General features: G+C 52.5%; 2 protein-coding genes across 2 annotated transcripts; one reads left to right on the forward strand and one right to left on the reverse strand.

Annotated features, from left to right (window-relative positions):
* Positions 1 to 3625: 3625 nt before the first annotated feature.
* On the reverse strand, positions 3626 to 13541 carry LOC118727359. The gene is made up of 4 exons (XM_036453135.1): positions 13228 to 13541; positions 12479 to 12490; positions 10746 to 11129; positions 3626 to 3994 (listed from the first exon to the last, which is right to left on the reverse strand). Exons 1-4 carry the CDS (start codon positions 13508 to 13510, stop codon positions 3681 to 3683), a joined length of 993 nt encoding a protein of 330 aa, XP_036309028.1. The 5' UTR covers positions 13511 to 13541; the 3' UTR covers positions 3626 to 3680.
* Positions 7464 to 8247, forward strand: LOC118727351 (histone H1.4-like). Its single transcript, XM_036453126.2, has one exon. It carries the CDS (start codon positions 7527 to 7529, stop codon positions 8187 to 8189), a length of 663 nt encoding a protein of 220 aa, XP_036309019.1. The 5' UTR covers positions 7464 to 7526; the 3' UTR covers positions 8190 to 8247.
* Positions 13542 to 17150: the final 3609 nt, after the last annotated feature.

The raw sequence follows: 17150 nt of genomic DNA on the forward strand, positions 1-17150 counted from the left end.
GTTCCCTGGAGCTGCCCTTTGCCCGAGCCCGGTGTTCCAGGGCCTGTTTGCGCGGAAGCGGCGCCCGGAAGCCCTCCGGCTGCTCGGTGGGGGGAGTCCAGGGAGGCGCAAATTGCCACCATGGGAGTCTGCATCCTGCCCACAGGAGCTCTGATCCATTAAAACCTCCCGATAAAATTGTGTGTTGGACCTGGGCCGTCAGCCATGTCTGCGCACTTTGCCCTCCCCCTCCTCCCCCGCTTCCTTCCGCCATCGCGCCGTCACCCCCTCCAGCCCCGGCCTCCGGGGTCGGTGGGTCTAAACGCGCCATTCTCAGTCCCGGGCCCTTCCGGAGCCCGAGCCCAGCAGCTGGAGAGTCACGCTCAGGAGTCGGCGCGCCGACTCGGCGCCTAACAGCCTGGAGGCCTCCGTGCATCGAGGAGGAGGGCTCCCCCGCGCGGGTGCGGGTTCTGCTCCTCCCTCTCCCTTCTCCCTCTCCCGCCTCCTCTCCCTCCCGCCTCCGCTCAGCCTCCCGCCTCCCAGCTCCTCTCCCTCCTCCCCTCCCTGTTCCCCGTCCTCTCTCCTCCCCCCCCCCCCCCCGGTTCCCTGCCGAGACGCGGGCTGAGCGCTGGGCCTGGAGTCCAAGTCCCCCGCCTCCACCCGCCCTGCCTCCCCTGGGCCGCCCTCTCCCACTCCCTCTCGTGCTCGTGTTGCTGTGGACGCGGTTCCTCGTGTTTGATGCCGGCGGGGCCTTCACCTGCAGCAGGAGCTTCAGGCCCCAAGGCGGCCCCTCCGCGCCTGTGCGCAGGGACCGGGGACAGGGCGGCGCCCGCGGCCCGTGGGGGAGCGGGCCTTGGGGCGGGGCCGGGGCGCAGGCGGGAGAGAAAGTACACGGCGGGGGGGGGGGGGGGCCCTGCACGTCCGGAGCCCTCCGTGAGGGGGACCGCCGCGGGGCCCGCTCTTTCCCCGCAGGCAGGGCCCCGCACCCCCGGTGAAAGGGGCAGTTGGGCCGGGGTGGGGCTCGGGGCGGAGGGGGTGGGGTTGGGGGGGCGGGTCACATAAACATTTCTGGGAACCAGCAGCCGGGAGGGCGCTGCCGCCGCCCGCGGGAGGCCAGACGATCAGAGTAACAATCGCCGGGGCGGCGGGGGCTGAGTCCTGTCGTTTCTATGTAACAAGTGGGCCCGGCTGAGCTCTCAGCACCGCCCAGGACTCTAACCCGCGGATCTAACCTCTGACGCCGGGGCCTCGCCGTCCGTCCGTGAGCGCGGAGCGCCCTCCAGCGGCCGCAGGTTCTCCCCGACCCCCCTCCCCCCGCCCTCCGGCCCCCCGGCCTCCAGCTCCTTTTCCTGCGGCGACTCCTGCCCGCTTCCGTAGGCAGATTTCTTTCCTCGTGTGTTATTGTGGGCCATTCAAACACTACAATATGTTTATAAAGATTTTTAAAAGGTATGTGATCAGATTGGTACATCAGCCAACTAAATAAGGTGTATTTTTATTTAACGCTTGAGAAAATATTTTTTTATAGACAACTACTTTCGGTTTTAAATCCCAATAGCCTTTATTCCATTTAGTTTATTTGGCAAATTATACCAACAGGGACCCGCCAAGCGAAGCAGCCGTAGCAGGTGAGGACAGATAAACAACGATACCACAAGCAGGGGGATGAAAATGAGGCAGAACAAAGGCAGAGACGACTGTTTTTTATGTATTTTTTATTTTTTTTAACAAAGTCCTGCCCGCCATCTGGGAAAATTCTGTCTACATAAAACAGTATAAACTTGTTTTATCACAAAGAACTTGTATACTTATAAGCACAGCCCATGGACAGGGGGAGGTGAAGAGGAGTGGGGTGGGTAGGGGCTGGGAGGAGAAGGTAAAGGGGGGGGATGTGAGATATTTATAATATTATTAACAAAAAAAATTATTTTAACCAGTTAACTGCCATGCATCCAAAATGAAAACCATCCCCACACGCCACGATATTTTGAATTTAAGAAATCAATTTGCAATGAATATTATAAAAATATATCACTCATGATTTAGGTGTTCTTGAATATTTTCAGTTGAAAATTTTCACAAAAATGATTGTAAAGTTGGTCTATAGACACTTATGGCGGGCAAATAATTGAAAGACAGTATATATTTAAGAGACAGTTTTTGTATTTTCATATAGTAATGGTGTCCCAGAATTCAAACTAGCGGGTTTGTACTGTATAGTTATTTGCTCTGCCATGAAGAACTATAGTGGAGGTAAGTTTGGTGGAATATTTCCTGAGAAAAGTCTCGAAGGCAGCTTTAATGTATTTAATAAAAATATAGTAAAAAGCAAAATAAAAACATAAAAGAATTTGGATAGCGGGCCTGTCCCAGAAAGGGAGTTACTAACAGAGTTAATGACCCCTGGGTGACCTTTGTGTAGGTCAGGGCTGCTCTTTCCTTCCCGGGAGTCCCCCCTCCCACCCCTCAGCTCAGGATGGCAGGCAATCCTCAGCGGCCTTTGGGGCTTACATTCTTTGGAGCTTTTGTATGTACAAATAGAAGCCGTTTTTCTCCTGTTTGTCTTCTGTGGATCTGATGAGACCAGCCAAGACCCCGAAGGGAAGACGGAGGAGCCGGGAGAGACCATGACCGCTGGCATGTCCCTATGGGTAGGGCAGGCTCACCAACCAACGAGTGTCCAGCCACGTTATTGCCAGTGGAAGGTGCCTCTATGGTCAACCCTCCGAACACATAACTGGCCCAGACGGGCGCTGTCCCCTCACAGCGCCCATCTGCCTTCACGGAGGGTTTAAGGGGCACAAATGGAAATCCGCAGGGAGGGAGGGATTTAGGTCGCGGGTGGGAGGGGGCGCAGGGGTGGCCTAAAGGCTCCTTCTGCCTAGAAAAACGAAGGGCGCGCTCAGAGTTACAGGAGGGGAGGCTGTAGATTGGACACATGAAGGAGCGTTTAATGGTCAACAGTTTGGAAACAAAGCAGCCAGGTGTGCAATGACCCACGTCCCGCTAGAGTTCACGTCCTTGGGGTTGCACTAAGGCAGAAATTAGCTGTCCTTTTGCAGCTGATTTTTGCATTTACCAGCCTAGCTCTACCCACAGCTTTCGTGGTGTTTCCTGCAGGGCGGTGCGTTAGGTCCGGGCGCCCCCTACCGGACGCCAGGTGCCAGGCCAGGGAACCTGCAGGGAAAGTGAAAGTTTGTGCTCCGGAGAAACTATGGGGCAAATTAGTGACATTGAACCAGACATCTGCCGCCATTCAGGGCAGTCTGCGCAAGGGGGTAGCATTCCAGGGAGTTTCCTAGCGCGAGGGCCCGACCTGCTTTGTTCTTTGGGGTCATTAGAGAGGCGCCATTTTAAGCCAGGCTCACCCCAAATGGCTCCCAAACCGAAACCGCCTGACTTTGCGAAGGACACTGGATTAAAACTTGTGGCCGAGCCGACCGATGGACCAGGGGGTCCTAGTCAGGGCACCTCCCGGCTTGTTGGGGGGCATCCCCGCCAGTGTGGGGAGAACAGGGGGCAGATCAATAGTTCTTATCATTGGCACTTTTATTTCCCCTTCCTCTCTGAATTTAATAAACGTATTTCAACTCCAGCACAACACCTTGAGGCTAGATGGATGCTCACAGACCTTCGTGTAAATAGGTGGGCGGCCCTGAAAAGGGCCTTTGGTTTTGCGCAGGAGCCAGCGGGCCGGAGGCTCAGCCGCCGAAGCCGTAGAGGGTGCGGCCCTGGCGCTTGAGCGCGTACACCACGTCCATGGCCGTGACCGTCTTGCGCTTGGCGTGCTCCGTGTAGGTGACGGCGTCGCGGATCACGTTCTCCAGGAACACCTTGAGCACCCCGCGCGTCTCCTCGTAGATGAGCCCGGAGATGCGCTTGACGCCGCCGCGCCGCGCCAGGCGGCGGATGGCGGGCTTGGTGATGCCCTGGATGTTGTCGCGCAGCACCTTGCGGTGGCGCTTGGCGCCGCCCTTGCCCAGACCCTTCCCGCCCTTGCCGCGCCCGGACATGGTGGAGAGAGAATACGGATCACAACCCTGAACCCCAGCGCCGGCTGCAGCCCCTTTTATAGCCCCGCAGCGGGCGCCTTGTTAAGCGGAGCGCGCAGGGGGCGGGGAAACGCGCGCCGCCCCGGCCTCGGTCATGCCGCCCCTCCGGGCGCAGAGTCGCCGGTTCCTGTGGCCTGCAGGCGGCGCTGTGCGCAGTCGGGGGGGATTGGCTGTGTACATGTGCCCTGGCCACTGTGAGCCTTTATAAGAAGGAGAAAAGTCCGCCCTTATCCACAAGAGGGAGGGATGCCAGATCTAAGTCAACTTTAAAGGCGATGGAGTTAGTGTGGATCTTAGTGACCGTGGCCGCACGTGGGACGTCGCGTCTGCAGGGAACAGCGATGTACCCCGCGTGCAGCCGTCCGAAGGGGGAGCTCCCGGAGGGGACCCACGTTCCTGGGATCTCCACTCTTCGCTCCCATTTGTGGAGCACTGTTTGCCCAGAGAAAAGGAATAATCTTTGCGGGGGAAGGTGGTAGAGAGGCGGTAAAAGGTGGAGGAAAAGAAGGCATTATTATTTTTTCTTAAGGGAGAAATCCAGGCTTGGAGCGTGCTTTTGGGGTTAGAACACATCTGTGATCCTGGCCTTGTCTGACCTCGTTCTGAGCACTGGTCCAAGAACCGCACTGCGCCGTGTTGAATAAAAGCTTGGAAAGTAACAGAATTAACAAAAAAGGACACTAATAAACACCGCGCAGTCCTGGCCAAGTAAAAAGGTAACTGACGTGATGCTCTGTGCACAGATGACAGGCCGCCACGTGCCACAGACCAATCAGCACAGTCACCTGGGGCACCGCCTTCGACCGGCCAGAGAAGGACCGCAGACACCCTTCTCTGCGGTGGGCCATTTCCTCCAACCGCAGATCCTCGCCTCCCTGAGAAATCTCTAAACAAGGCGCATGATCGATTGACAGGTGGATGCATTGATTGATTCTGCAAGGAGCGGGAAAAGTGAGCTCAGGAGGGGGTCAGCCTGAACCGGCTCCTCCTGCTCCAGGCCTCTTCCTGCTCCCGGCCTCCCCCTGCTCCTGGCCTCCCCGAGCTCCCGGCCTCCCCCTGCTCCTCACCATGCTCCGGGTGATGGGTGGAGCAGTTGTGGGATCGCAGCATTAGCTTCACCTGGGAGTTGTCAGACGTAGAGAATTTCAGGCCCATTTCCACTATACGGAACAGATACAGGCCTTTTTAACAAGATCTCCAAGTGGGTGGTACGTGCATTCAATCCCGAAGAGGTGCTGAAGGCCCTGCTGCCCTGCATCAGGCACTAGCCAATGTAGTTATCTAAATTTAAAGTTATTAAACTGCCCTGGCTGGGGATCAAACCCACACCCTTGGTTATTGGAATAATGGGACACTGCTCCTACCACTGAGATACCCAGCCAGGGCACATACAGGAAGCAACCAATGAATGAATAAATACGTGGAACAACAAATGGGTGTTTCCCTGTTCTCTCTCCCTTCCTCTCTCTCTCACAAAATAAATAAACATTTTTTTTAAAAATTAAACTTGCATAATACTAAAAATTAATTTCTTCAGTTACCTATGAATATATAGCTACAGGCTGATGCTCTATCCACTGAGCCACACCGGTTTTGGCCCAATACTTTTCTTGGTTATTTATTTCAACATGAGGTGGGATGCCAGGACCTGACTAATAGGTGGGTAATATAAAGAGGTGCATAATTATCCAACATTTGCTGAATTCTATTTGTGGTACTGCAAAGAGAGAGATGAGTGGGATTCGGTCATTCTTGTGATGGAATGTTTGTTCAGCCCCTCAGGTGGGCGGGTTCTGCTCACTGATTCAGGCTGTGACAGTCTGGTTCATACTTTGTTAGTAAAAAGGCCCTGGGTGAAATATGGAAAATTCATGCAGTGATTTATTAATCTTCACACTCCACCCCCCCCCTCCCGGCCCCCAGCATTGAATTTCAGGAAGGGAGTCGGAGAGACACAGAGAAACATCCACGTGAGAGACCCACCTATTGGTTGCCTCTCATCCTGGCTCAGCCAGGCCAGGGATTGAGCCAGCAATCCAGGTACGTGCCCTTTGACGGGAATGGAACCCAAGGCCCTTCAGTCCGCAGGCAGACTCTCTATCCACCCAGCTTTTTTGTTTTTAATATATTTTTATTGATTTTAGAGAGAAAGGGGGAGAGAGAGATAGAAATAGAAGCCTCAATGATGAGAGAGAATCACCAATTGGTCGCCTCCTACACGCGCCCCACACGCCCCCCACTGGGGATCGAGCCCACAACCCAGGCATGTGCCCCCGACCGGAATCGAACCTGGGACTCTTCAGTCCCCAGGCCGATGCTCTATCCACTGAGCCAAACCAGCCGGGGTGCTCCTGCAGAGATTTCAATGAGAAACGCTTCTTTCTAATCTGGTTCCTGACTTGCAATGCTAACAAAGGTCAAATGCATTTTGTGTTTTGAATATTATCTCGGAATATAGGAAGTGTGTTCAAAGCCCTATGCTAAATACTGGGGGACCAATCTGGTGGACAAGGTGACTGTCATGAAGGCCTTTGCAATTTTAAGGAGATTGAATGGAAAACACGTGATGTCGCAGGGCTCTCCTGCTCACAGCTGGTAAACTGAGGTGGACCTACCTGCCCACTTGTTGCTTTGAGATGCCTTTGTGGGTAGGTTGGTACAGTGGGTGACCTCCGATGCCCAGTCTAGGTCTGAAAAATCAGTCTTTTAAGAGAAGATGGATGACTAGTTACTGGTAGAACTGGTTATTTACAACTCACACATGCACAGAGCAGACTTGCCCTCGTCCCTCCTAAAAATGGTTAAATCAAAAATTATGGGATCAAACCCAGGTTACACACTGGTCGCTCCAATACTTAAAAAATATCAAACCAACATTTTCTTCTAATACAGGTTGTTGTCCATCGTGTACTTTGAATTCTCTCCCCCAGCTGCCAATTCCCAGGGCTCAGGGCGAACCACTCGCAGGCGAGCTGTGCTATTGCCCTCGTGAAAAATACGATTTTCTGGCTTCATTTCAGTTCAGATCCGTTCATGCACACAGAGTTGCAAAGACAAGAATGTGAAGAACTATGTTCTGCAAGAAACATTTGCAAGGGAAACGGAGAGAAGCCGTATTTTTAAGGAAAATCGGAAAGTTGTCTCCGTTTGACAGAAGTTTTCCAGAGAGTTGGGGGAATCGGGAAAGTTTCAGGGGGCCGGCGGCGGAGCTAGGCGCGCCAGAGAAGGCAGGAAGGAAGCCTGAAGGCTCTCGGACCCGATTCCCCCAAATCCCTCATGATTTTGTGCACAGATTTCTTATATTTTTCTCCTTTTTTAAAGGGCAAGAAACACAGCAGCCGGGCAGAGCGGAGGAGCCGGCTGGGTAGCGCGGCGCACGGAGCCGCCAGCCAATCACCATCCAGCGCCTCGCTATATAAACCCCCGCCGCCCGCGCTGGGCCACGCTGCTCTGACAGTTCAAGTCTCCTGTTGTCCTTCCGGGCAGAAGTGAAACATGTCGGAGACCGCTCCTCTGGCTCCCGCCGCTCCCGTCCCCGCGGAGAAGACGCCCGCGAAGAAGAAGGCGCGCAAACCCGCCGGCGCCGCCAAGCGCAAGGCGTCTGGGCCGCCCGTGTCCGAGCTCATCACCAAGGCGGTGGCCGCCTCCAAGGAGCGCAGCGGCGTGTCGCTGGCCGCGCTCAAGAAGGCGCTGGCGGCCGCGGGCTACGACGTGGACAAGAACAACAGCCGCATCAAGCTGGGCCTCAAGAGCCTGGTGAGCAAGGGCACCCTGCTGCAGACCAAGGGCACCGGCGCCTCGGGCTCCTTCAAGCTCAACAAGAAGGCGGCCTCCGGCGAGGCCAAGCCCAAGGCCAAGAAGGCGGGCGCGGCCAAGGCCAAGAAGGCGGCCGGGGCGGCCAAGAAGACCAAGAAGCCCGCGGGCGCGGCCACCCCCAAGAAGGCCGCCAAGAAGACCCCGAAGAAGGCCAAGAAGCCGGCGGCGGCCGCGGGGGCCAAGAAGGCGGCCAAGAGCCCCAAGAAGGTGAAGGCCGCCAAGCCCAAGAAGGTCGCCAAGAGCCCCGCCAAGGCCAAAGCCGCCAAGCCCAAGGCGGCCAAGCCGCAAGCTGCCAAGGCCAAGGCTACGAAGGCAAAGAAGGTGGCGCCTAAGAAGAAGTGAAGCTACCACGGCGGGTCCTGCTTTGAAAACCTCAAAAGGCTCTTTTCAGAGCCACCCATTCATTTCACGAAAAAGAGCTGAGCTGGGCACGTAACTGGGTGCCTTCCTTTAGGCGAGTGACTCCGGTGCGCTGGGCAGGTTAGGCGGGGTCGTGTGGGGTGTGGGGAGCTGGGCGCTGTTGTGTTTGTAGGAACACATGAGCAGGCATTTTCGGCCAGGTTCCTGGGGTAGTGGGCTCCGCTTGTTCACCTGGCCTTGGGCGCTCGGTCTCCGTCTGCAGCTCCGCCTGGAGTGGATATCGGGCAGGACCCCGCCCTGCGCGGAGAAGCTGCCCGGTAGTTTGTGGCGCTGGTCGTTGCGGTCCGCCAACCGTAGGGGGCGCCCATGAGTCTCGCCGCCCTGCTTCCCGTGCCCAGACGCGTTAGATGGGGAAAGTGTAATTAATGTAACAAGTCGATCTGCGGAGAGGGCTAATCAAGTTTCTGTAAGTTTCCTAAACTTTGCTTTCCATTGACTTGCAGAAGTTACTGAACTTCGATTGAGTGCGCATAGATTGCGATGTTAAATCTTGTATACTCTGTGAGGCAGTTGAAAACCTTGGATTTTTTCCTCGAGGTCAGTGGAGTTCCTGGGGAAGAGTAGCCCGTAACTGAGCTGCCGCCCCGAGGCTGAAGGACAGTGAACGTGGAAGTCCGCCTCCTGCGGGGCTGTAAGTGGCCCTCAGCCCGGTTTCTTCCCGCAGACGGTGGCGAAGAAAGATCTAGGGAGCCATAGTCTCCTGAGCAGGCAATGAATTGGAGGGTAAACAAGACAGACGTGTTGGAAGGCAGGGAAGATGGCAGAGAGCTCCTGGTCTAGGGGTGGCCGGGGCACACAATATGGGCTCTTGGAAGAATAGGTTCACTTGTCTCACCATTTCCACTTCATCTCTGGGACCGAGCCTTTATTATCAATTTTATTTCAGGGAAGTTCACTTACTTTTATTGGCAAGTCTGACAAAATCCTGAATGCTAAAGAACAGTTATGGTTGCAAACCTGGATGGGGATTATAATTTTTTACTATCTTATTAAAAAACAATGTAGCAGGTGGCTTCTAACCAGTTCAACATTTCCCCAGTGACAGCTGCATCTTATAATTTCTTCCTACTTTCTACTTGAGACAATACCTGGGTAAATGGGAGAATGTAGTTACTCAAAAGAATCTTTTTGAAAAGGAGAGCCTACTTGGAGTAGGGAATATGGGAAAACAGCTGTGAGGTCTTTAATAGCCAGAACGAGAGGTAGGCTTTTGAAGAGGGATGAGGAATACGAACTATTGGGTAGGAGGTGGGGGGTTAGTCATTCACTGAGTGGTCAAAGTGTACACTTAACTCTGTAATCCCTTACCGTTTGCAAAGCACATCCAGGACTGCCTCACTAGGGAGCATTGGCCTTGGGTATGATTGAAATACTTGTCTTGCAGTTAAGAAAACTGGTTTAGAAACACGAACTGAGCAGAATCACCTTACTGGTGATTATGTATGATCCTGGGAGGGGTTGGAACTGCAATTAGAGCAGGTATTAAATCTGGGTTCAGTGTCTTGGGCTTCTAGCACCAGTGATGCCATTTTGGGTCTTTGGTGTTTGTCCCTTATTGTCTACACTTCGGACATGCCAAGCATGCTGTCCTAAACACCATGGATTAACAGCCAAAAACCCATCAGGAAATTTGAGATTACAAACATCGGATTATAAAATGCAGTGTGCTTTTGAGGTAAAGGCAATACTTATAAATGAATCTACTGACATTGAACAAGCCTAAGCCAAACGGACATCCCACCGTGAGCACGACCAGAACAAAGCCTGCCCTCCCAGCCATTTATCCGAAAAGCAAACAACGATTTGTTACTTTCAAATAAGGCCGATTGACCCAATCTTCCTTAATGGTGACATCCTAACACAACAGCCAGGCGACAGATTGACAAAATACTTATCTAGACTGCAGAGCAGGCCTCATTCACTCCTCACCCGTTAAATGTGCTATGTGTATGTGTATGCTAGCTGACAGCCGTCTGAAATGTTAGCCACGTGCATGCTGCCTCACTGGCTGGGGTGCAGCGAGACGGAGCTAATCATCTTCACCGGGCACAATTCTGTACACTTTGAGTGTGCACTGATTTGTTGCAACAAACCCCCAAGTCCTAATTAGGACTTCATAAATCCAAGCACCATTAGGCACAATAGCAGGGTCCCTAGCCCTATTACTGACTGCAGAGCTGCGCCCTCTGCTGGGGCTGCAGCGGAAGTTGCCTTAGACAGCTGAAGGAGGGGGTGTGTAGGGAAACGCGCCACAGCACCACTCCCACGCAGCTGGCTCAGCCATTACCCGCCCTCCCACACAGTGCTGTTTAGGGATGTCTCTTCTTCGCTTACAGATCTCCCATGGAAAGTGTGGTGGCTCTGAAAAGAGCCTTTGGGTTTCCGTGTTGGTGGATAGTAAGGACGGAACTCAGGCGCGCTCCCCGCGGATGCGGCGCGCGAGCTGGATGTCCTTGGGCATGATGGTGACGCGCTTGGCGTGGATGGCGCACAGGTTGGTGTCCTCGAACAGCCCCACCAGGTAGGCCTCGCACGCCTCCTGCAGCGCCATGACGGCCGAGCTCTGGAAGCGCAGGTCGGTCTTGAAGTCCTGCGCGATCTCGCGCACCAGGCGCTGGAACGGCAGCTTGCGGATCAGCAGCTCCGTGGACTTCTGGTAGCGCCGGATCTCGCGCAGCGCCACGGTGCCGGGCCGGTAGCGGTGCGGCTTCTTCACGCCGCCCGTGGCCGGCGCGCTCTTGCGGGCCGCCTTGGTGGCCAGCTGCTTGCGGGGCGCCTTCCCGCCCGTGGACTTGCGCGCCGTCTGCTTCGTGCGAGCCATGACTGAGGTGAGGAGTTTGAAGATGAGGGAGAGGCTGGACGCTGTATTTATACGGGAACAGAATCGCTCTGATTGGCTGGTGGGCAGGACCAGTTACTAGGCAGGAGTTAATATCCGGAAGTGACCCGGCCGTATTAGGGTGGGATTTCCGTTCCGTGCGAGTCTCTGATTGGTCAATTTGAAGGACCTCTTCCCCGCCCCTCAAATAAATTTATTTTTTATTTTTTATTTTTATTTTTTCATCAGTGATGCCCCTACGCCTATAAGTCTGACCCACAGATTTATTATTCTCGAGCTTTTCACCTGCTTGAGGAAAAAATGTGTTTGAAAGAGAAAGAACTTAATTTTTGTTGAAAGAAACAGCGACATTTTGTGCGGTTAACCCGTTTTTTCCCCGCTCCTGTTACCCGCCCCGCCTAGTTATTAAAAATCCATTGTCTGAGCCTCTCTTGGGATCGATTTCACTGTATTTTCCGTAAATTCGCAGTTCATTGTAGCAGGATGTACTGGGAAGACGTGCAGAATGTTGTGTATCATTCAGGGTTCATGCAAATTTCATATTTCCTGGGATCCCTGGCGCTCTACTTTCGAGTTGGTCTCCAAATGGTCATTTGACTCCGCCTTTAGGTTTGAATGTATTTACGTCAGCTGGGCTGTATAAACAGGAGCATTAAAAAAAATAAAAGGAAGGAAGTATTTGCAACGCGGAACCTTGGAAAAGGTGGCAGCAGTATTTTTTTGTGACTGGCTTATTTTCTTCCCGTTTCATCCACGTTGTAGCAGATGTCAGGTTTCAAGAAGGTGACTTATTTTTTTTTAATTATTGATTTTTTTTTTTTTTTTTTTACAGAGAGGAAGGGAGAGATATAGAGAGCTAGAAACGTCGATGAGAGAGAAACATTGACCAGCTGCCTCTTGCACAAACCCTACTGGGGACGTGCCCGCAACCCAGGTACATGCCCTTGACCGGAATTGAACCCGAGACCCTTCAGTCCGCAGACCTACGCCCTAGCATTGAGCCAAACCGGTTTTGTCAAGAGGGTGACTTTTGAGTCAATTCCTGAAGGAAGTGAGGGAGCTAGAGCAATGCCCTGAGGCAGGGAGGGAGTGGTGTTAGCTAAAAGGCCATTGCGGCTGGAAGATGGGAATGGGGTGGGGTGGGGGAGTAAAAAGCCTTAAGGCAAATTTTGTAGCATGTTATGGTTTGGGCTTTGCTAAGTGAAAGTTAATAAAATAGAAGTTATTTTGAATAAAAGATGGATGGCAGCGATCCAGGGTCTTCAGTGAACATTTACTCAAAATGTTTTTTTTCGGGAGAGACCTGGATGTCCTGCACAATTTTTGACAAAACCCATGAAGCTGTACTCAAGGCTGCACTCCGCTAGATGACGGGATTTCCTGCCTTAGATATCACATCTAAGGCGAAGGGTTCCACTTTTTGCAATCCTATTGTAGTGTTCGAATTACTCACTATAACAATAAAGCCCGTCAGAACCAGCAGCAGGCCGGCTTAAGGGCTGGGAGGCGAAGGGAGGGGGGCGGGCAGGAGCCGCAGGGCAGAAGCTGTGACCAGGCGGGAGCCCCTCCTTCCCTAATGCGGAGCGAGGCCTCGGGGCGGAGAGTTAGACACCGAGTTAGAGCCCTGACTCTCTGGCCCAGTAACAGCGAGTCTAACTCATTCCGCCTGCGGCTTAGGGCGGGCCCGGCAGGCGTGTGAGCGGGAAAGAACCAGGCCCAGGGCGGTTACTTCACGCACCGCCAGGCTGGGGGGGCAGATCCAGGCCTGGAGGAGGGGTGGGGGGATTTGGGCGAGTTCAGTGTGCGAATCCCGGGGCGGGTGAAATGGTATTAAACTCCCAACCTCCGGGTAGCAGCTTTATTTTAACAAATCAGGTTTCCCTTTTCCTTTTTTCCTCTCCCGCGGCCACGATCTGCTTCATCCCTGCCTGTACTCGTTCCCTCCGGACGGGACGAAAAGGCTAAGGCCCAAAGACAGAGAAAACGTGTCCGTAGAAACAAGGGCACCAGAGCGCGCTCAGCTCCTCCGAGAGGGCGTGGGCGGCCCTGAAAAGGGCCTTTGGTTTTGCGCAGGAGCCGGCGGGCAGGAGGCTCAGCCGCCGAAGCCGTAGAGGGTGCGGCCCTGGCGCTTGAGCGCGTACACCACGTCCATGGCCGTGACCGTCTTGCGCTTGGCGTGCTCCGTGTAGGTGACGGCGTCGCGGATCACGTTCTCCAGGAACACCTTGAGCACCCCGCGCGTCTCCTCGTAGATGAGCCCGGAGATGCGCTTGACGCCGCCGCGCCGCGCCAGGCGGCGGATGGCGGGCTTGGTGATGCCCTGGATGTTGTCGCGCAGCACCTTGCGGTGGCGCTTGGCGCCGCCCTTGCCCAGGCCCTTCCCGCCTTTGCCGCGTCCAGACATGGTTGCTGCCGAGAAGCAGCAAACCACCCGCCGAAACCGTATTTATAACCCGCCGATGGGGGTGGGCGGGGCCGGCGCGTCTGGCTCCGCCCGCGCGCGTCCTGCGTCCTGGGGCGGGGCCGGAGGAGACAAAGGCGGCTCTGTGAGTCCTGCTCCTTCCCTGGTTCCTTCCAGATCCCCTATTGAAGGAGGTTTTGAAAATTGCTGTTGTGTAACCACGTGTTGAAGGGCTTGCATCTGCGTCAGACTAACGTGTCTTTCTGGTTTCATTATTGGGAGGCTTACTCTCCGCGGACAAGGCCGAGACCAGGATGCACATGTCTCTTACTTTATTTTTATTTTAAAATTTATTTTAAAAATATATATTTTTATTGATTTTTTACAGAAAGGAAAGGAGGGAGATAGAGAGTTAGAAACATCGGTCAGCTGCCTTTTGTACACCCCCCCACTGGGGATGTGCCCGCAACTAATGTCCATGCCCTTGACCGGAATCGAACCTGGGACCTTTCAGTCCGCAGGCCGATGCTCTATCCACTGAGCCAGACCGGTTTCAGCTTGTCTCCCACTGTAAACGCCCACCGAATGTGAAAAGTCCCGGCTCCTCTCTGTCCGGAGAGGCATCTTTGTTCACATTTCATGAGGGTGACATGATGATGTGGGTACACAGTGTCAGGGGTTCAGGGAAGATCTGAAATGACCTGTGTGCTTGTCCTTGGGGGCCTGGACCCCACTGCTTGGTCCTCACCCGTCCCTACACCCCACCTTCTGGGGAACAGGACCCGTGTTCACTCATCTTGACTTTGGCTTCCTTTCTAGAAACGAGTGGAAATGTTGCTGTTTGGCATCGGAAAGGTAACTTTTTGGCTTAAGTATTGCGCAGTCTGTGAGGAGGAATAAAGGGATTCTCTGAAAAGTAACCTTGGGCAATCTTAAACATCAATTTCTAACCAGGCAGGTCTTAGCGGTAGGACATACCCCAGCCACACACGTTTCTTAGAAAAGGTTATCTTTGCCTTAAGCCAGTCCTGGGCATTATTATTATTCTTTTGTACCTAGGTCACCACATTTTGAAATGCCAAAAAGACCCCTTTTCTTTCCCAGGACCCTGGAGGTTGAACCACCTACCCTCCAGGGAGCACATGATATTTTTAATATTTCAGATGCACGCCTTGTTTTCTCCGATCTTTTTAAAAAATATATTTCTATTGATTTCAGAGAGGAAAGGGGGAGGGAGAGATAGGAATATCGGTGAGAGAGAACCATCAATCTGATCTTTACATAATCTTCCATCTCCTTAATTGTAAAGCACAGACTGCAGCCCTGTTCTGGAGAGCTTTGGAGGCCTTGCCTCCCAGCTTGTGTCCTAGTGGACAGGTCTCAAGGTAGATTAAAGTATTATTAAGAAACTCATTTTAGCAAACTAAGGGAGGCTTGTCAAATGAAACATTAGTCATCAAGGTGTTGGGGAGGATTAAAACTTTTTTTTCTATCCATCTGGGTTCTCTGGCTGGTCCAACACTGTAAGACAGACAGACAGAAGGAAAACAAATTTTAGCCCCAGCCGGCTTTGCTCAGTGGATAGAGTGCTCCCACGGACTGAAGGTTCTGGGTTGGATATCTACCAAGGACAGGTACTTAGGTTGCAGGTTGGATCCCAGGCCCGGTTGGGGTGCTGGCAGGAGGCAACCAATTGATGTCTCTCTCTCTCTCTCTCACATCGATGTTTCTCTCTGTGTGTCTCTTCTCCTCCCTTCTACTCTATAAAAATCAATGGAAAACATCCTCAGGTGAGGATAAACAAAACAAAAAAAAATCAATAAAAATAAAATCAATATATTTTTTAAAAAGACAACTCCACTCCTCCCTCCCCAACCATTAAATTTTTTTTTTTTTTTTTTTTTTTGCACAACAGGAGCCCTATAATAAGATAGGCCAAAGGCAGTCAGGGAACTGAGACTTGTCTGCCACCCTTAGCACAGGAGTGGAAAGGGGCCCAGGGCTTCAGGGCTGGGGAAGGCACATCACCAGGTGAGGAGCAGGTGTGGGTTCTCAGATGTATCCTGCCCTAAGGGGTCACTCAGACGGAAGCTATCTGCCCAGTAGATTGCTTTCCAGGACAGGCCCCGTTTATATTCTGTCTGGTAGTTAAGGAAGCGGCAAATGGTTTTAGTGCTTCTGGTGGGATTGGATTGACCGTAGCTCACAATGATCTGTGTGGCCCAGTGGCTCATTTTTTTTTGGGGGGGGGGGGATGTGGTGGGAGGCATGTTCTGCAAGTGAAGATGGAAACTAGAGAGATGCTGACCTTAGAAATCTTCAAGGGCAGGATATCAGGAGGTGGAGGCTCCTGAACCTTTTTGTCCAAATGGGTGTGTTTTTGGAGAGTAAGTATCCAAACCTGATCATTAAAGCAATTTTTGTCTAAGGTAGGGGTGTCGAACTCAATCAGAGAAGGGGCCAAAATCTAAAATCCAGGCTAAATCGCGGGCCGAATGGTTTACTGAACAGTCATAAACTGTCATTGTGATGGAAACGCAGAGGAGTGCAGTGATGACAGCGCGGCGAGGGCCACATTGCAAGGCCTGGCGGGACAGATTTGGCCCGCGGGCCTTGTGTTTGACACATGTGGTCTAAGGCAGTGGTCGACAAACTGCGGCTCTTGAGCCACATGTGACTCTTTGGCCCCTTGAGTGTGGCTCTTCCACAAACTACCACGGCCTGGACGAGTCTATTTAGAAGAAGTGGCATTAGAAAAAGAAGTTTAAGTTTAAAAAATTTGGCTCTCAAAGGAAATTTCAATAGTTGTATTGTTGATGTTTGGCTCTGTTGACTAATGACTTTGCTGACTACTGGACTAAGAGAACTTTAGCTTCTGTACAAAAGACTGCATTCCAGTAGTGCCAAAAAGAAGAGAAGCAACCATTCAGTGGAGGTACAAGAGCATGTCCATGAAAAAATTCATTGTTTCTGGCATTTAGGTCATTGCAAAAGACCAAAGCAAACCAAGTACGCTTCATAGAAGAGGAGGGACACTGTTTAATATACTGGCAAATTCAGGAAACAGCCTTCCAAATCTGAGTGAGGACACATGCATGGGGCTGTCCTTTATATCTCCCTGTGGTCTTTGTCCGGCAAACATGGATTATGCTTCCTTTTTTTTTCTTCTTTTTTTTCCTAGGGCCTTGCAAGAAGGCCCCCAGGTGTTTGGGGGTCTCCAGGCCTGGTGTCAGAGTTAATAGCCCTCCCTCTGGGCAGTGCACTGTCCACAGACCCATGGCCTCTGTAACTGGTTCTGCAAGACCAATACCTGGGAAGCAGGTGGTGACTTAATTATAGGTTACCAGGAATGGACACTGAGCGTGCTGGCATGGATTTAGATCACTACCCCCCAAATATCGGGGTTCCATTGGAATTAGCCCTTTTTAGCTTTCTCAAGGTAAAGACCAAATGTACAGAGATGAGCAAATCAGATTTATTAACATGTGTATTGCATATATACCTGAGAGAGACCCAGGAAAGAATAATTTATAGATGTGGCTTAGAGCTCCCTTTTATAAAGCATCCTCAACAAAATACAGTCAATTTTTATTTATTTGTTTTTCAGAAAGAACAGGAGAAAGGATGCCGCTTCAGGCTTCTA

The sequence above is a fragment of the Pipistrellus kuhlii genome, unplaced genomic scaffold, assembly GCF_014108245.1.
Source record: "Pipistrellus kuhlii isolate mPipKuh1 unplaced genomic scaffold, mPipKuh1.p scaffold_m20_p_24, whole genome shotgun sequence".
NCBI lineage: Eukaryota > Metazoa > Chordata > Mammalia > Chiroptera > Vespertilionidae > Pipistrellus > Pipistrellus kuhlii.

Bases quoted from the DNA above. Each gene is read 5' to 3' on its own strand.
- LOC118727351 (XM_036453126.2), top strand. From the start codon at position 7,527: ATGTCGGAGACCGCTCCTCTGGCTCCCGCCGCTCCCGTCCCCGCGGAG.
- LOC118727359 (XM_036453135.1), bottom strand. From the start codon at position 13,510: ATGTCTGGACGCGGCAAAGGCGGGAAGGGCCTGGGCAAGGGCGGCGCC. The intron at 3,995-10,745 runs CCAAGCGCGTCA...ATTCTCTCTCCA, and splicing joins CAACCTGTGCGCCATCCACG to CCATGTCCGGGCGCGGCAAG.